At 38.9% G+C, this 20,792-nt stretch overlaps 1 protein-coding gene across 1 annotated transcript in view; it reads right to left on the reverse strand.

The window, feature by feature from the left end:
* Positions 1-20,212, reverse strand: part of ADCY7 (adenylate cyclase 7) — a 45,982-nt gene extending 25,770 nt beyond the window's left edge. Inside the window, exons 1-7 of the mRNA XM_062586542.1 lie at positions 20,139-20,212; positions 9,454-10,011; positions 8,024-8,224; positions 5,749-5,913; positions 4,797-4,946; positions 3,144-3,292; positions 2,713-2,824 (exon numbers count right to left, since the gene is read on the reverse strand). Coding sequence (XP_062442526.1) covers positions 2,713-2,824; positions 3,144-3,292; positions 4,797-4,946; positions 5,749-5,913; positions 8,024-8,224; positions 9,454-9,624 — 948 coding nt within the window. The 5' untranslated portion in view covers positions 9,625-10,011; positions 20,139-20,212. The remainder of the gene's footprint in view (positions 1-2,712; positions 2,825-3,143; positions 3,293-4,796; positions 4,947-5,748; positions 5,914-8,023; positions 8,225-9,453; positions 10,012-20,138) is intronic.
* Positions 20,213-20,792: the final 580 nt, after the last annotated feature.

Raw genomic sequence — 20,792 nt, forward strand, 5'->3', positions numbered from 1 at the left:
TGAACTGAAAATAAGCTGATGACCCAAAAACTAGGAGTTCTCTATGTCAGTTTGAGGAAGTTGGGCCTCGTGTAACATGTCTGAAGCAAAACCTACTTCTCTTTTCCGACATCAAAATGCATGGACACTGCTGACTAGAAGGCAGTAGAAATGATCGCTATAAGCATTTCTGAGAAAATCGGTTTACAGACTTCTGACTTTATTATTGGAACTGTTTGCAATTGAGAAATCTTAAATAAAATTATAGTAGTGAAGAACTGCCACAGAATTTGAGCATGCACTCTACTTATCTATCTTTTCATCTTGCTCTTTAGTTTATTAACAATCTAATAAAGCAAAATTGAGTAAAAGGAAAACATTTTGTTTATTTAGTCTCACAAATAGCATTGTCAGAAAAACCTGCAAAGAATTTAGGGAAAAATTAGGAACTGAGATAGCCAAACTGGTAGCTTTTACAGAGGGAAATGTTTTTTAAATGACTGAAGAGGAAGCCAGCCCACAGGACAGTTTTGTTACTGCCAGCGGCTAAATCACAGAAGCAGCAACACTGCTTGGTAGCAGCAAACTTTCTCCTAACCTTGCAACAGAGGACCCTGATGCCCATCCCTGGCTGGGGAGAGAAAAGGGGCAGAACAAAGACCTCGTCATGCTGTCTTTTGTGAAGACATTATGTAAGAATTTTCACTACAAATGTTGCAAGATGGCCAAGGCTAATTCTGCCTGTGAAGCTGCCTAGTGCCTGGCTGATGAGTAGATGGCTTCATTTGGGACAGCTGACCTCTCCTGCCGCCCAGCCAGCCCCACCGCTGGAACAGCTCTGCTCATCTTCCTTCCATTAATCCCCAAACACCCGAATTTGCAGACAGCTCAAATCAGCGACAATTCAAACTAAGCTGTTCTCACTCATCAGCCAGAGCCACATCCATCACTCTCCAACACTGGATGCCGTCCAGCATGCTGCGAGCACGGCAGCGAGCAAGGCAAACGCCCGGCGCCCTCCCCGCTTCAGCGTCGGAGAGGAGCTTTGCCTCGGCGCCCACAGACACTGGCTCGACACCCAGGTCGGCCCGCGACTCGTCAGGCGTTTCACAGCCGCCAGCACTCCCATGCTACAGAAAAGACGACTGAGATTACTCAATAAAAATAGCACAGAAAGTAGGAATCTCTTCTCACGGCTCAACCATAGAGTTGCAAAAGACCTTGAGTCACTAAACACAAACATTTTTAAAATAGTGTAATTTGTGGACAGGAGTGAGAAATCAAGAACAGAAAAAAGTCAAAATTTGAAGCTTATTATATTTCTATACCCAAGGAATAGCTGCAAACAATGCCCAAATTTCTCCTTTCACGTGACTTCTATTTTAATCTCAACTTCCACTGTAGCATAAAAAGCTGGTGGTAACTGGAGTAATAATCATGTCATCCTATGCATTCTTAATAGCTGCTCTACAGCAATACAGTTGCAATATGGTTAGTACAACCCTTTTATTTTCTGGTACTTGCAGAGTTTTAGTAACAACTCAGTTCACAGTAATACTGTATAAAGATTAGCAATGTCACTTACTAGTCAAAAAGGTAAACTAAGATTTTAGCCAGGATTTTAACAAGTAATGTAATAATATTTAAGATTTGGCCACATCCACAAAGGAGAAAGCAGGCAAAACTGCTTTCTCAATACCTCTACTACATGAATAATTTTATAGTTTTCCCCATTTATTTATGAAGACTTTTTAGAGTTTCACAAAAAAACATGATTTTCCAAGTCCATTAAATTTTCTATCTAGGCATCAATTATTTGCAAACAGCATAACCAATATCAAATTATCAAATCCAATCAAGGTCTTCAAAGCACAAGGAATTTTGGAAGGTAGCTATCAGTCTCTCCTTGTGCTCACCAATGATAAATATCTAAAACCAGAATTTAGGGGTTTTTTTAATGTCTTATAGGATGCAACACAATGCAGCTCTACACTCCTAAAGCTAAACTTGCCTCATAGTATTGATGTTAGAAAAAAAATCAATGGATATGACAGAACACACAGTCAGACTATTGTCATTTTTAGAGAAAAACGGGAAACATTGTAGAGTGAATCATGCAAAACTTTACTATATAATACAATCCCTGAAATCTCAGAATTCAAAAACTGAGTGTGTGATAACAACTCCAAAACTGCAAAAATTAACCTCAGGCAGCATCTGGATGTAAGAACAACTGACAACCTGAAGGGTCAGTAGTGAAGCTATATCATAATAAGGACCATTTTATCCGCGTCCTGTTCTTACACCTTCCTGTAAGTATCCAGGAGTTGTCATTACTCGTGAGCTAAAAAACACTTTGCTCTGATGCAATATGACAGAGTTCATATATTTAAATACATGCTTGAGAGTTTGTAGAGCAAACAGCAAATGTTAGCTGAATGCAGCAGAGCTCCTATCCAGCACCAATTACAGTCCCATCATTTATTTCCATCAGATTCCCTGCAAAACAAAGAGAGACACCTCCAGACTCAGAGTTATAGTGACAATTTGCAAAATTCCTTTTTTTTCTAATTTTGTTTTATAAGATTTTGCTAGCAACTTCAAAGCCAAAGCAGTCCTTCCTCCTTGTCCTCACCAGCACTAACCCCAACTGCCCTCTGTCTTGCAGAAAAGGCTGGCTGTTTCTCAATGGTGGTGTTTATCCCTGCTTGGGCAACGAACTTCAACACCTACCTTAGCAATCTGATCAAACTTCCCAAAAAGTTCATTCAGCATCACTACCAATTCCTTAGGAGAGCAGTCACTGGCAAGGCGCGTAAATCCTACAATGTCTGCATAGAGAATGCTAGACAGGAACAAAAGGCAAAAAACAGCATAACTGATATAGGAAAATACCTCTACTCCACAGTCAGCTTAAATACTAAAGCGTATTTAATAGGAAGCATCCTTCTCTTTTGAAAATAACTCCAGAAAAAAGGGCTTTTATATTCCAACTAGTTTTAGTATCCTGAACTCATGAGCTGCTTTCTACCATCAAACAACAGGGAAAAAAGTTTCACTACAGCCTGTAAATCTACCTCCAAATTTCAACTTCTCCACAATATACACTGTTAGAAATTATCAACTTGCAGTAATACAATGAGATCTAAAGCTTCTGCACTTACCTAACATTTTGGTGCCTTTTTACATATAGGCTGTGGAAATTGTTGTCATGCGTTTGTCTATTATCATTGGTTTCCTTTAGTCGCTCTATGATTGCTAGTTTCATTTCCATGGATATATGAGCTGGCAGTATGGACAAAAGCAAATTTTCCTAAAAGGAAGGGGAAAAATTGTAAATTCTTAATTTAAAATGGCAGGATTTTAGCAACTGTAAGAAGGAATTAAAAAAATAAAACCTCTTTATTCAAACAACTTTTAAGTTACACGTTGAGTTTTCCAAAACAGGCTTTTTCTGTTTCTGTTCTCAAAATCAAAAACACTGATTTTTCAACTAAGTATGGATGTCAGACATTTTCATTCTCTTTTTGTTCCTTATGACACAAATGCCACAATTCTCTATTACCATGGGGGGGGGGGGAGGGGAGGGGTTGAAAAACAGTATTACCACAATTTTGTATGAATGAAAATTTACTTTTTCACCCATCTGTCTTCCTCAGTATTATGCTAATATTTTCTGACAAAAACTTATATTCTGTAACTAATGATCTGTGCAGTATTAAAACCACTTGAATTCTCAAATGCTGGAATAAATAGCTAAGAATTTCTAATACTGAAAAACAGCAACAGCTACAAAATTGCTGACAACATGCCGCTACTGCTTAAATGAATCAGGACAACTAATGCCACTGAAATAAAGTCGTTTGAATGGAGTGAGAATAAAGACTCTTGGAAAACCACTCACACTGTTTGGCTGTTCAGTAGACTACGCGCTACACTGGCTTCGCCTGCAAAGCCAGTTCTTCAGGTAAGACCCTACCAAGTTGCCGGGCAGAAGACGAAGGGGCAGGGGAGAAGGTTACTTTAACCCACGAAGAGCTCTGCCGCCCCAGAGACACAGCACAGCACAGCAGAGGAAACATGGCATGGGAGAGCTGCAAGCAGGCACTTCTTCAGACAGCACAGGCACCAAAACCTGAACAGACTCTGCAACCAAGTAGAACCCGATTGCTTCTCAGTCCCATTTTTCCCCTTTTGCAGCAGCCCACAGGCATGACCAGGCACCTTAACTAGGGCTCAGCTAGTTAGTGCCTGCCACCAAAATGAAATCTCTTGAGATCGCGGTGGGAAGGGGCAGCTCCTGGGTGTCAAGTATTGACTGCACTAGAACACACAGCAGTTTGGTTTGAGACTGCTGCTGAAATAAAGACATCACCTCCCCCTTCTAGCATTTTTGCATTAGGAGATTGAATACTGGAGAATTTCAAACAAAACAGGACCAAGGGAAGCATGTCTCAAAATACTTCTCAGGGCATTATGGACACTTTCTTTTAAGTTACATTAGCTTAATCCTAGTAATTTTTTTATATTAGGCAAAAATATAACTTAAATAACTGCCAATCATATTCCTGTTGCAAATACTTTTTTTTTTTGTATAGACAAGCCCTGCACAGAATAGCTTCCTCCCTTTAACTTCCTTCTTTTGTTGCAAATGGCACAACTTTTTTTTTTCTTTTTTTCTTTTTTCTTCTTTTTGGATACCAGCGTAACAGAGATTGGGCTAAGCCCTTCAACATGCATTAATCACAAACTTTATAAAATTACATAGACTTTATAAACAGAAACAAGCAACTCATAAAATGAATTATTTCACTCACTTGTTGTCTCTTTTCGATCTTCAGCTTCATTCGGACCTGAATGCACTTTAACGTGTATCTATACAAATCCCATGAAGCAACCTGCATTTGGCGTTTGTGAAATGCACCCATCAAGTTACCACAAAGGAAAATGACAGCATTGGCAAGTAACTGCACAAGAAGAAAAAAATTTATGTACTGCAAAACAGCCACAGATATTTCACTGATATATTGACTAGTCCCTTAAAACAGTCCCAGTACCTCTTACAATTTTTCCCTTACCCTCTCTCTCTCACACATACAAATCACAGTGCTCCACTAGCCAGGAATTAGCACGTGAGGAATATAAGCTAACTTACACTGACATGGGCATTCCCACAAGGACACACAGTAGCACATTAAAAGGCAGAAAACCCTGCAATATCACTTAACATTTTTATTTGTGGACAGGTGTGCTGGATTCAGGTAGAATCCAGTCTACAAACCGACGCATCAGCACATTGTGCGGGCTTCTGCCGAACGCCTGCACGAGATGTTGAAACGGGGAGCTGGGGCGTTCCTCTGGACGCTGCTGTTCAGCAGGAGCCCTGAAAGGAGGCAGCAGGGCTCCCAGGGCATTGCTGGCGCTTTTGATCCACCCTGCACCTGAGGGAAGTAGACAGTGCCAGGTGGAGCGAGATAGGATCCACCTGAAACAGCGCAGCCTGGGAAGTAAGACTGCAACAAAATTTGTCCTGTATCTCATTACCTAGTTAACAAAACCATTCTGCTTCTTCTGCTTAAGTCAGAAGACTAGAACATATTACAGAGGAAAATGATTGTGTCTTCAGTAAAAGTATGCAAATCAGTTGTGGGCCCACACTCTAAATCCCTAAATGGTGTAGAAGTTTGGAAACCAGCAGAACACGACGCTTTGCCAGTATCAAATGGCAATACGACCGGAGTATTACTTAACCAAGTAGTAACTGCTTACCTGAAAGAGTACAGATTCCTTTTCTTTCTGAGAATTCTTGGGTACGACAATACTTAGAATAATAATATGGGAGACAGCAGAAAGACAGCTAATTATGACAGCATCTCTCATCCCAAAGGGAAGCATGGTATAAACTGTGAAGATTAGGAATAGAAAGAATGGCACCTTTGGAAAGAAAGAAAAAAAAGAAAGAAAAGAAAGAGGAAAAAAAGAAAAAGACACATATTACTAGATGCCTACCAAAAATTACTACAGAACAAGAAGGAGAGTAGCAGCATTCTCATTCATTTTCAGACCAAACATTAATACTGACATTTCAAAACATTAAAAATATCAGGATAGTAGTAGTCCTAAAAGCTCTGATAGGATTAGCAGTTATAGATGTGTAAATAAGACATTTGCTTAACATGACACATCACCTGTAATTTGTTCAGTTGTCCTTGCCCTTCACCTTTAATTTGTGCATTGCAGCAGAAAGTGCACTTTGTACATTATGTATCAGGAATAGTGCAGTGCAAGACAGCAATATTGACTGGCATCAAGTGATGCACATTTTCCAAAATACTATGCTAATATTATCACCACCAGATCACTCCAGATATGATAGAACCAAAAATGCAAACAATACATCCCAGCACCTACAGAAGAGAATAATGGTTATTGCAACTAACTACCTATTAAGCTGCACAGACTTTACAAAAAGCCTAACAGCCCACTAAATTGCTAGGGATCAGGTGGGAGCTATTAAAGTCAATCACTTAACTACTTATTTATAGATTTCTGTTACAGTGTTTAGTTTGTACTTATGGAAATCGACAATCCTGATCAAAGGCAAATATTGCAACAAATGTACTGCAATGCTCCTGCATCACCTCTGTCTTCTCATTGCAACTCAACGCCTGCTGTTCCATATATCCACTCTTTCCAATGAAGTCTCAGACTTGGACTACGCTTAAATGTTTTGCCAGTATAACTAGTTTGGTTGTGATAATATATATATATATACATACATACATATACACACATATACACACATAAATAAAATTTTCATCCAACAAAAATAATCTCATCTTCATCTTTACTGATTAATTGTATTTTAAAAAGTTTTCTAAAATACATACAGCCACTGTCACAAAATGTTTTGAACACTATATAATAGTTGTATAAATACGGACAGCCTACGGTCATATCTGCATTTAAATAGCAGCTTTAAAGTCATAACTTGAGATAGAAGTCTGAAATTCACCTATACACTTCTGCTCTCCTACCTATGGTCTTGTTAAGTTTTTGGCTTCAAAGCAACGTTAGTAAATTATTACCCAATGACAACAATGGAAGATCTTAGCTTGCAGTACTGCAAGCCACAAAACCAAATCTTGCTTTGTTACTTTTTTCATTTATAGTTAAAAACATTGAATTTGGAGGGTTTTTTTCCTTTTTTTAAGGTGAGATTTTCTTAACTTAAAAGTACTGAACAGCAGCTGCAAATATATGTTGCTGGATCAAAATCATAACACAATCAGACTTTGGTTGCTTAACAGATAATTTACTATTTTCTTTATTTGAAATAAAGAGGGGAAAGGGAGGAGCCATTACAAGATAAAAAGTCGTTTTTCATTTCATTAAAAAAAAAAAACTCTTCTGTTTACATTATCAGAGCCTAGGAGGAGTTTCCTACAGATTATGATATTTTTGGCATCATGAAATCGCTGTCTTCTGATCAGAGATACTAAGTAATGAACTTTAGCCGCACCCAGCTATGCCAGGATGTGTCATTAGTTCTTATTGTTCACTTCACCTCTCCCATTGATTTGAAAATATGCTCCCCAGGGCACGCCCAGCTAGAGAGTCCTTTATAAATTTCTGGAACAGTATACTGACCCACATAACAAACGAACAAAGCAAGTATTATTAATAAAAATTCTCTTGAAGACGAATTCATAATAAACAAGACTTAGTTTGCTTAAATAAAAATGCAATTCGATTTTAAACTGAAGATGCAATTCCTGCACAGATTTCCTGCAGTTATTCAGTCTTCTCACTGTATTTTCACTGAAGTAAAGAACATGAACTAAAGCTGACCACAGTATAAACCAATAAAAACAATTTGGAAAAACAAACCTAAATCTGAAGAAACATATAATTTATGCAGTTAAAAAATGTTCAGAAAAAATAAGAACACACATACACATATATGTGTATACACCATATACATATACCGTGTACACCAGCTACCAGTTCCATGCAAGTAGATGAATAAACAAGAAATACCTACCTGTTCCCATGGCGGAAAATCATTTTCTTTTTCAAAAATGGATACATATCCTATGGTTACGAAGATAATCCAAATCGTAACTCCAAATAACGTCAGCCATCTCCGAAATAAGGATCCAATACATAAAAGCAAGTACATGACTGCAAATACGACAAGAGCAGTACATACTGTAATAATGAAGGCAAGATGATTGCGTGCTTCCTGCAAAAGCAAAACAAAAGTGTTACATTTATTCTAACTTTCTCCTTCAGATAAAACGGAAAATGCATCCACAGTGTGGTGGAAACTGCTGAGATTGGAACTCAGGTTAGCACATATTGAAGCTAAGTAGTCTAGCTGTGGCAGCATTAATATTTAACAAAATTCACACATATAGAGAAAATATATAGAGATATTATAGATATCTACTCTACATCAGTTCCACCGTTATCATTTCCTAGTCATCTTTTATTTTTTTTTTTTGGGGGGGGGGAGCGGGGGGAGGGTCATTTCAGCTCTGCAGTGCAAACTTATCTAAGAAATGCATTTCAGGATATGCATTCTGCCAAGCTTGGCAGAAAGGAGAGTGATAACTTTCCCTGAGTTTTACAGAAAATGATTTGTAATACACATGTATAAACAGTGTACTTAAACACACTGTTTAAAAATAAAAGCTAAATGGGATACAAGTACAATTTACAAGATTAAGAGTGTGTTCTCTCTTTACCAACAAATCTAAAGACTTTGACATGAAACACTGTTTGGAAAGCAGGGTTAAAAGACAAGGGAATATACCAGTCTCCATATTACATATTTATAATGTTAACATCTTTAAAAACTACTCCTTCCTCTAGTTGTCTACTGGGCTTGCTTCTGAACAGAAAAACATATTGTGCTATACAACAGTGAACTTAGAGCTAAGTTGCATCTTCCTGATGCCGGTAGGATTCTGCACTTCCCTGTCTGAGTTCTCCTTCAATGTATCTTCCATTATACTACAGGATTGCTGGTGTGTTTTAATACCAAAAAAAGATATCTACAAATCCTATTAAGAAAAATCTCAGGAATCCATAACCAAGAAGTCAACATACTATTTCACATATCTTACATGAATCTAAAACATTTTAACTTAAGTTCTTCTTCTGTCCCTGACCCCTTTAATAAAGATGTTTATTTACCAGTACAGCTACAATTCAGCATAGAGCACATGGGAGGGGAGCAACATCCCTTCCAGGAAGGGTGCATGCCTCTGGCAAGACCGTCTGCTCTCCTCCCCATCCCTTCCAAAACACACACGATGTTACATACAGTTACTTGATTTCTTTCAACAATAGAACTATTACACCAAATAGCTCAAAAAGAAGTATTTATGCAGAAATGTTTTGTGTGCTGTTATACACATTCCTCATCCTTTTTTACAGCATAGAGTACAAACCAAAAGATATACTTACATTTGTGACAAAAAAGATAATAATTAGTGTAGTCCAGAAGGCAATTGCAATGAAGAGCAACAACAGCAGAAGTGGGTGCTGCTGGCTGGTGTAGCGGTACTTCTCATAGAGCGGGTCTGTTATCTTGCAGTCGTCATTCTCGTTAAAGAAGTATTTACCCTTTGCTGGCATTTTATCCCCGTCTGGCTATTATTTTCTCACTCAATTCCCAGTGAACACAGTAGGATGCAGATCAAGCTGCTTCTTCAGAGTAAACGTCTGTCTTTCCTCTGCTGGTCCTGCAGTCTTCAGCCACGTCAAATGACTCGCATGCTGTTCTTACTTCTCATGAGCATTAACTTCAGATTTCCAATCCAGCCAATACAATATCCTCCCCAAAACCATGGGCTATTCATCACCAGCTTCATACATGAATTTCTGCATTAGCTTACGTTTGTGCAGCTAGGAGGTTCTGAGGTTTGGGGTGTATATATATGTATATGTATTTGTTTTTTTTATTTATTTTGCCAATCTCTAACTCCTTGCCATAAGCTTCAATTTCACTTCCCAGGATGAATTCTGTAGAGACACAGGATCATTACATTAAGTGCATTTAGTTAAGTGTACACAGTTTTGCCCAGAAAAAGAAATAAAAGTGCATTCCTTCAAACTCACTATCTGTGCTCAGAACCTCCCTGTGGCTCGCGGCGCAGCAGCCCAGCGCTCCCTCCGCTACGTAACGCTGCCGAAAGCCACGCCGGGGCAGGGGCCAGGACCGCTCGCCGGCGCTCTGCCCCGCGACGGCCGGCCGTCGCCCGCCGCCTCACCTCCTCCTGCCGGCGGGAACCTCTCCCTTGCAAGGAGGGCACCAAACACGTCGTGCTTCAATATGCTTTTCTTTAAAAAAATTTTTTTTCCTTTTCACGCTTTAATTAAAAGGGCACAAAAAAAGGAGAAAATACAGCTGTCCAAGCCAAAACTCACTCAGCTAGATCTTTAAAAAACAAAAGACACTTAACATCTAGCTCTACGCATTTCATTCAACTCTCATTAATACTGTTTCCATAGCAATAGGCGCGTTCTGTTAACAACGAAAATTAAGGGATGAACTGTAACGTTAATTCCTAATAACCAATGTTTTTTCAACAGATTCACAAATACAGTTCACTCAGTGCCAAGAGACAAAAAATAAGGATGGGGAGATGGAGGGAAGCATGAAAAATGAGGTTTCAGGAGAAGTTTTATTAGAAGTTGATAACCGGACTACAGCTTCTTTACTGCTAGACTGCCGTCACCATGGTGCCCAACGTTATTGCTTTGGGGAGAAAGAAGCCACTAAAAGACTTACAGAAAAGCCAGACTCCAGTTAGTTACTCTCAAAAGATAAAATATTTAACCATGCACATGTGTGCACACTCACCCTGCAGCTGAAGTGGTGGGAAGGAAAAACACTTCCAGAAGCCGTACAGAACGATTTAGCCTGTGCAAATGTGGCCAAACACCAGCTATCCACTGAGGAGCGACCAAGCAGGCAAAAGCACATGCACCAATACGGAGACAGGAGCAAAATACTGATTTTTTGCAGCAAAACAAGTAACTATAGCTTCTTGCCCACAATATTTCACAAATTTGGATTAATCACAGAACAAAAAGAATATATTGCACTGCATTTATTCAATAATGCCCAGAATTAACTCACATACATACTGAAAGTTGAAGTAAAACTAAAGACATCTTCCAAAAGTTTTACGTATATGTTTGTCTAGATAACGATTATTTTTTGTCCTGTCAGAATTCACTTCTGAACTTAATGGTACACCTAATTTCACCTGTAATCAGACCAATTCCTATTACCGAGTTTTTCTCCAAAACAAAAAGGCCACCCTTATCTCACCTGAAGGTTTTCTTCTTTCACTGATACTGTCTGCGTACGCATACTAAGGCTCCTGCAAAGTTGCACACACTTTTTCAAAACTGTCCTGACATTCAAACAGTAGAAGTAGAGAAGAAATTAAAAAATTAAAATTGTGTCATAATTCATTTTTCAAATCACACATTCGACTGCAGAATTACTTCATTTAGATGCATGTCCGTCTTCACCATGCTTGCCAAAATTAGGTAGTCATAGGGTGATTTCCATGTTGACAGATATTTTGAGAGGCAAATTTTATTTTTCTAGTTTGCAGAACCAAAACCATTTTCTAAAAATAACTATTAATTGCTAAGCAGTGATATGTTCATCATTAGGAGGGAAAAGTAATCCCGTCTTCAGCTACTTAATCTCAAAATCCAAGAAAAATGACTCTACATTTTTTTCCTTGTAATTTTATTCTGCTATATCAATAAATAAATAATACCAAGGACAATCTCACTTCTACAGAACTACAATGTGGCTTTAGTTCAGTTATCTAATATTCAAAAGATATAACTGTTCTTAACTGTATCAGCTTTGAGTGAACTCTGAGTACTATTGAAGAGTTTTACAGGGCACAAAGTCAACGAGACATGTTTCTTAAATGATTTAATGCCTTTTAATAAAATAGGGAGTGTGAGTTTACAGATTTATATATTCCTTCACTGATCTTCATTGATACACACTACAAGTAATTATCAATGACTCCTGGGTCACAGTTTTTTCTTAACAAAAACTCCAGGGTATTCCAGCTTCAAAACCGCTACAAGCACTTAAATAGCCTTTAATCAAATTTTGTTACTTTACTGGCATTCACTCTTTCCATTAACAGATTTACAAGTCAATCATTTCTTTTAAAGAAACTTTAATAGATTTGGCAACAAGCTTCCACTTTTGTGCCCTTCCTCCCTCTCCAAAATTTTTCCAACAGCCTTCTTCGAGCGCAGACAGAGAGATCAAAATATTCTGTCACACAGACATCATGACCCACTTGTAAAATCATCCAATTTAACACTCTCCTGTTATGCGTGCGCGGATCGCACAAGCACTTTTTTGCCACAGCACCACTTTCAGGTGTTCTACTCCTTGTTGCTTGGAGATTTGGCATTCTGGCACTAAGAGATGTGCACCTTCAAAACAGCCACAGACAGCAGAAGCCAGCAGCATGCCACAAAGCAGCAGTGCCGAGCACACCAAGCCAGAAGCTTTCTCTGATCATAGAATGGTAAGGATGGAAGGGACCTCTGGAGATCATTTAGTCCAACCCTCAGCATAGCCCCGTGCAGGGATTGAACACACAACCTTGGCATTAGCAGCACCATGCTCTAACCAACTGAGCTAAACCTGCCCCCATGCGAGGTTCAACCCGAACCACTGCCATAAAACCAACGAGTTCTGATAACAGTTTTTCAAGAAAAAAAGTCTCTTTTCTTGAGGAGCCTCCACCACGTCCAGAAGAGTTAGGAAGGAGAAGGAATGATTTGCCAATAAGGTTGCTTTAGTACGTAGAAGAATCAACCCTAGGAGCATGAATTAGAAACGGTGCCGAGAGCCTACAAGGACATCTACCAAGCAAACAGTTTTGTCCGAACCAGGTAAGCTCCACAGTCTGCTGTATATCAGTTAATATGAAAAAACTTTCATCAAATAAAGAAATTCGCCCAATGAATATATAATAAAGAACACTGAACACGCGACAGGCAAAAGAGGGACGGCCCCTGAAGGACAGTAAGACGCCTTTCAGAACACGAATGAAAATAGCTTTGTTTCAAGCCACTGGGAACAAGGCTGTGTTTGGGAATCAGGAATAGAAACTTATACAGGTAAGTACTGGACAAACATGCCCAGCCCACCCTTCAGTTGCATGCAAAAAATACAACTTAACTTCCACAAATCTGGACGTTTCTGACTGCTCTAAGATTCCCTTCCCATTAAATAAGAATTGTCAAGCACTGTTAAGTTCCCAAGTCTCCTACTGAAAAGCCATACGGTTTTGTTATGAAAAAAATATAAAAGCAAACATTTGATTGGGCTATTAGGCTGGGACTGGAGCTCTTTTGTTCTCCTGGACTAGTTAAAACTGTCTGCAGTGCTTTGTGTCAATACACAACATTTTCTTAAGAGTTGGCCTGGACTCAACAGTTGCAGAATAGACTTGACCGTACTACAGAGCCTGCAGAGATCGAGTGTTCCACTGAAACACGACACCCCAGGCTACACTACCAAGTCACGTTACGAAAGTCAGAGGAGCCTCTTTCTTTTGCAGTTTGTTCAAGATGAGTAAGTACAGAAAAAGCAAGTTCGTTCAAAGGGAAAACTGCTCTGGGAACTTGCATCACATAGACCTCCTCCTTCACTAGCGCAAGGCAGAAAGTTTGGTGCAGACGAGAAGTCAGCCGACGGCACGGGAACGCAGTTCATGTGCCTCCGAAGCTGCAAGGCCGCTCCTCAGCTTCTGCTCCAGCCACACGACAAACAGTGCGCAACTGCGCACTGCAATACGCACTCCTGTCGCGCTGCAGGCAGCTACCGCTCTTCATACAGCTAGTTACTGAACACAGCCTATTCCTCGCATTTGCTAAAAAATGGGAGATTCTCCAGAACAAGCTATTGCTACTTTCCAAGGTGCATCAGCACTGTATTTTCCATTCTAATAGCTGGCAACCGCACAACTAGTTTTGTTTGTACCTCAAATTTCATTCTCCGACCAGGTGACCATCTGTAAATAATGCAAACGTTTGAGACGTGGAAGCGATTTTTGCTGCCCTGTGATTTATTCAGCCCTACACATGTATAATCCAATCAGAAAAGATGATCAGTGCAAGCACTGAACAGCAAGTAAAAATCTGTTCATTAATTTTTCTATTAACTTGAAATAAAATTATATTAAACGTCTGAATTTCATAAGCCACTTGAAGCTCTGTAACATTTTCTAGCCTCGAACTCTTTATCTCTCTCAAACAATACTAAACGGGCGAATGTGGCAAAGCTCCAGGCTTCTCAAGATGCCTCTCAAACCATGCTGAGATTTTTTTCCTGCAGAAAGGCCCTGCTGCCCCCAGCCTGCCCTACCTCAGCCCCTGCAGAAAGCCCTTGGTCTGCATTGCTCTTCGGGGACACTTCAGTACCTCCTTCCTCAGCAACTGCTTAAAAGGAACAATGCAACTGGAAAGGGAGGGAAAACAGGGATATTATTTAAAGCCTCCATGGAGCACACTCCTATATTACTTATCTCGGGGACTTTTCTCTTGAACAACGGCATCAAGTCACATTCTTCCCTCCCGACAACGCAAGGTGGAGCAACAGAAGAAGGACTGTCTATCCGCAAGGAAAAATCAGACTGATAACAAGAAAACAGCTTTCAGGACATGGCCCATCTTTATTCTCTGTATTTACAAAGCACAAACAATTTGGTTGCCAGCTCAGCCTGAGACCGTGGAGTGGACCAGGTAAGCCGTGCACCTTCCGTTCAGCCTGCCATTCTCCAACACGGAACGTGCCGTTCCCAGACTGCCCATAATCATGGCCCTCTTCTCCTCCCCTTAGCTCCCGGCTAACCTAATGCCCTCCAGAATGGGATTTGAGTACGCTGCGCCTCTGCTCTTCCTTTGGAAACCACTGACCTATTCACGAACACTGCCTGGATAACTCCAGAAGTATGCATCTTTCCAAATAGCCGCTTATTTGCCAAGCACTTAGCCTTACTCACCTAAAGCTGTCTGTTTACTAAAAATCAGTTTCAGTGATGAAATATTAAAACAACCCAAAACAAAACCCAAGCTGAATAAGATATATTGCCTTATTCCTCTCAACAGCCACAACACAAAAGCAAGCAGAACCAGTTCTTCTATCTTTAAATACAGCAGTAGCAATGAGCAGGGTGCAGTTCTGATTTCCATTCCATCATGTTTCACACAGATGACAACACTGCTTCCAAAATTACTTCAGCAATTTCCATGACAAGACTTACCACTAACCATAATTATCCATTAGCAGGTACTGAGAGAAGCAGCAATCTATAAACATCAAACAGAACAACTGAACAAGCAGTATTAGTACATGAATTATGAAACTTGGGCAAAAAATAATCTCTAGTGCACATAGTGGACTCCACAGTTAATTTTGTCTAGGAAATGAATGATACCAATCTAAGATGTATTTCGTAGCAGTCACCACAGGAAATACCATTCATGTTAAAGACAACACTTCTTCCTTTTATAATTAGTTTTAAATGTTAGCCTGCAGTCATCTTAGCTTTTTCTACTCCTATAAAAATATTAAATACAGAACAGATGTGTTTTTAATGATGTATCCAGTATTAGCAATAAATGTTAGTTGTGCAGGTAAGTTTCTTCACAAAACTTTCATCACTAAAATTTCTTTATATTTTGAAGTTTTTCATGTGGCATTTCACCTTCCTGAATTATGTCTAATTTGTGAAGAGCTCCTTCTAGAATACAGAAAAAATTTTCTGTTTTTTGAGGGAAGAAAAAAAAAGTGAGCAAACTCACTTCACTGCATCATCTCTCAAAATTGTATTTATTTACAAAAGCCAAATCAATACCAAAAAAGTAATCTGTCATTTGAAAAACATTCAGGAAGCAGAAAATAGGCACTGACAGAACAATCATTATTAATGAAATAAGGCATGGGGTTAAATATGACATAACCTAGATTATGTACTTAAACTTTGTGAAACACAAAAGTGATGGTGCTAAATACTCTGCAAAGCAAGCACTTGCACTTAATTGTTTCTATTCACATTTTATTTCAATAGATTGTTTCTTCTGATGATACTTGTTCCAAAAGATCATCTAAAAGAGGAATAATTCAAGTTGTGTAGTGGCTAATTTGAGAATAGCTTCTTCAGTCACTAATAGCAATGGAAAATGTGAAATGGAAGACGTGGTTTCACATGGGCCAGAGGCAGCAGACCAGCTGGGACCACGCAAGCAGGTAGGCAGGCTTGCCCACTCCGACCCAGCTGCACAGCCCTGCTGCCCCAACACCCAGCCCTGGCACCCACTGGACTCTCTTCCGAGCCTACTAATTCATGAAAATAAGAGCATGCTTTTTTGGTGGGTCACTTTCCACGGAGCAGCAGAACAAGTCAGCTCATGGAGGTACAGGATTAGCTCCAGAGCTGGCCCAACACACGGGAAGGAAGTGTCCACTGCAAGGAGGGGAGCAGTGAGCTGCTAAATTGACTCATCACTTCTCATCAGTCCAAAGCCTAAGAAACAGTATCATTCATATCACTTCTAGGGTTGGATTTTCTTGTTTGTTTTAAATACCAGCATTATTATGAGATGTGCTGTGAGGATACCACAGATGGGACACAGTAATCGTTACAAAAATGGCTCAGCAAACCATGATGAAGATTTGTAACTTAAGACCAGCTAAGTTGGTGAAGGAGAAAAGAGAAGCCGTATAACTAAATCGTCGCAGCTGAATGAGACAGAAGAGTTTATCACAACTCTAAAGTAGTTTATTGTACAAACACTTCACTGTTCAACCAACAAATCTACTAAGCCTTATAACTAACTTCCCTTCTATCTCAGCAGGAAAAAAAAACTGTCCTTTTTAATACTGATTTTCATAAGCAGCAAACTCCAGGGTGTAAAAAGACACAGGACACCAGTAGGGAATTCAGCTATGCTCTGTAACTTTCCAGGCCCAAGATGTGTGCTTATTACATGATTCCCAGACGCCCTGTTGCATCTTATAGATAGATTTTCTGCCTTTAGTTGGTTTAGAATTGAACTTACCACTACAAAAATCAATATTCCACTTATTAAGTTTTCAGTGACCTATTTGAAATTCACCTCTCTGAACACAGTGTCCTCAGAAATCAGGATAGCTTTTCAATTGTGTAACTTCAGCTTAGTTATATAAAAAACAGAACACTTCCAGTTATTTCTAATAAAGAAAACAAATGACGAAAAAAAAGAAACATAATATATTTAACTTTAAAAATTTAGAGAGAAAATATAGTGTTTCCAACTGAGATAGGAATAGAGATAAAGAGAGAGAGGGAAAGAAAGCTTAAACAATTTCTATTAAAATATTCCTCTGATTTTTTTTAGAAAAAGTAAACTCCCTGATATTTTCAGAAAATGGATTTATTTACAGGAAAATAATGTATTATACTACCTAATATTAAGTCTACATTGGAATTAGTAATAAGAAAGGAATATTTCTTTAAGGAAGTCTTAACTACTTCAAGAAATACTCAAACTCAAAGGCTTTTTCATATATTATTCAGGATACAGAATTATAAGCATCTGGCAAACAAAGAAGTGCTAAGTTGACAACAAACTTCTCAAGTACAATATGATCACCTAATTACATCTAGAATTAAATCTCCCTGCTCGTTTGCACAGCAGTATTTTAATGCATCTCAACTTTCCTCTCGCTACAGCAATCAGGAAGCACAGTCTGCTGATGTGACGGAGCCAGAGTTCAAGGAAGTAACTTGACTCTCCCAACTACAGCTAGATATGCCAAAAGATGTTAAAATTGTTATGAACAGCAGTGCAATGGGCATCACTTATTGCTCTCTTACCTCCCATTACTCTTTAGTTATTTAGGGGGAGGGTTGCAGTTTCACATGGAAATGTGTGTTTCCCTCCTCCAGGGTAAACAGAGTATTTGCACAGAACAGGTGCAATCATACTATGACAAGGGATAAGGGGCCTGCTATGGGCGGGAAGAAGATAAAACTTGCCCTGAGAGAGATTAGGAATCAATTGCTATTTAGGTTCAGTTCAACTAAAAACAGTAAACAGATATCAGACTCAAAGATAAAAACCTCTCTCTCCTACCTACTCGCTTCAACAGTAGAGAAATATTGTAGAAAGACATCTGAACAGGTGAAAACACCAAAGCACTGACCCTGACAACAGCATCGGCTGCTTAGGGCTTTTTAGTCTCTAATTTTTCAGATGAACCAACAACATAGACACAAACACTGAAAATCCTTCACTGAGTAGCTGGCAACTGACCCATAAAGGCTGCTCAAAGCATAAATCAGCACCATACCCCTGCCATGCTCCAACATCAATTGCTATTAAGGAATCAACCATTTTTTAAAGTTATCTTACCAAATATCATAACCAAATGTAAACCATAATGCAATAACAATGTTTCTTGTGTCTGCTGCCAAGGCAAAAACTGTTCTTTCCATCTGAATTTTCGCATATTCAACAGTATCGGAACATCTGCACCACTCTTTGGTTTCCTATTCCTCCTGAAGCAGTCAGACTCACAGGCAATTTCATTTTGGAAATAAAGCCCAAGGCCAACAGATGGGCAATGGAAACATAACTGTGCATTAGTACCTGCAGCAATGGGAATCTGGGGTGCTACTACAGTACAAACAGTTCTGTGAAGGTACAAAATGCCCGCTAAGTTTCAGAGAGCAAAGTCGTCTTACCGTTTATGAAACGAGCAGAAAGGATACATAGAGACCAAATCCAATCACCAATGATTTATTTTACTCTTGAAGCACTAGTCTTCCTATCAAGTACTTGTTTTTAAAATCTTACTGCTACATACTATTTAAAGAGGAATTTCAGTGTTTCCCAATTTTCAAAGTGAAAACGACGCAATATTTGTTACACCACCACATCCGCACTTCACAACCAAAAACAAAACTAAAACTACACACTCTTAAGGAGGAGGATGTCCTCCCTTGGGGGTTAAGCATTAAAACACCACTAAAGAGATGTACCTATGCTTCTAATGGGAAGCACTGTTTCTGCGATTAGACCCTATTTTAGGATACCACAGCAATCAAACAAGCATGTTATTTTAAAAAAGATTTTCTAAAATATAACGGTGGGATTAAGAAAGATCCCATACATACTCACTCAAAAATAAAATTAGTAGCAATAAGAGACAAACATTTGTAATTTTGTATTTTCAGTCATATTTAGCAGTAATATAGTCTTCAAAATGGTTGGGAATTGTATACATCATTTTTCACCAATCTAGACCACCTGCCTCATGAGCAGGCATCCACACCTGCCTGGGTATGCTCTCTTGGATCACTGGAAGAGCAGATCTGGACAGCAGCACAGCACGCTGCTCCACGGATAACATGTGTATCGCATGGGAATTTATTCCACTACAAATTGCAGTTATCTACCAAGATAATGAAACCGCTGAACGCAAATTCCTAATTACTATCATTTTCTCATATCAGCTTGTGTTCCATCTTACCAATACCATTTTCAAAATTTTGGTTGGCAGCAAATTTTATTGTTCTCAACACCAACAGGCTACGGGGAATCTATACCATGAGAAGCTCTGACTCATCATGGGAAGCATGGGTGTCTCAGGTGGCTACAGCTGAAACAAAGCAGAAGCCTTTAAATTAAGTTCTCCTTGAGCAGCTTTATCCTTTGAATTTGCTGATACTGAGTTCAACTAACCAGCATTAACACACAGAACTAGTTAATACTGAAAACTTGAAATAACTTGGCAGTAACAACAAAACTTCAGGAGACAGTAAAAGTCAGTTTCCTAGAAAATTAAAGTTACTGCCTTGAAGCATGTAAAACACTTTCCAAAATAGCAAGGTGTTCATCCTTGCCACACAGAAGGTTACCATGCTGATCAGGATCAAACCAACCCTGGAACTACATGCAGCTATTGAGAAAATACTTTTCACTTAGATTATAAGGCTGAGCTGTGTGTGGGCTTTATAATCCTATGTTTTTATCAATAGTCTCAAAAAAAAACAAACAAAAAAAAAATCAAAAACATCCACACATGCTTGTTGTTTGCTTACCATTACAGGCCACAGAATTCATCAGCAAAAGCAGTATTTCTCCGCTGTGGTCTGTTTGATCATTTTGGAATTTATGTCGCAGTGAATGCGTAGCCCAGTCAGGAAGAATCCTTGATGGCAAAGCTTTGAGATATCACACACACCAACCTGCAACAAGACAGAGCATCTTTATTCTGAGGACCACTGTAGGCATTAATGGTGCTTCTGTTTCTTCCCCTGGTAGTTCAAGGAAGAAAAACCTACTTACTTGTATCTCTTCATACATTATGAACCTTTTACCCAGACAATCAATAGAATTTAAAAAGCTATTTAACTATATTGTGACAATTTGCAGAATGAATGTAGGTTGATTGAAAGACAGATGGAAATGTCTGAGATGAAGGCTGAAACCTGATGAGAGGTGGCATCTTTGTGCTGATCTCAGTATTTTTCTGGGTCTGTTTGACAGCAAATAATACTCTTGATAAAAAAAAGGGAGAGTAATATTTTTATTAACTTTCACAGCAATCTTGATAATGAAAGGCTATAAGTTTTTCAATAAATTTTATTAGACACCAGATCAAACATCAGCAATGTAAAAAAAAAAAAAAGAAAGAAAAAGAAAAGAAAAAAGAAAAAAACCTTGCATAAACAATGTATGATTCAAAACAGTAT

Source organism: Rhea pennata, chromosome 13, assembly GCF_028389875.1.
Source record: "Rhea pennata isolate bPtePen1 chromosome 13, bPtePen1.pri, whole genome shotgun sequence".
NCBI lineage: Eukaryota > Metazoa > Chordata > Aves > Rheiformes > Rheidae > Rhea > Rhea pennata.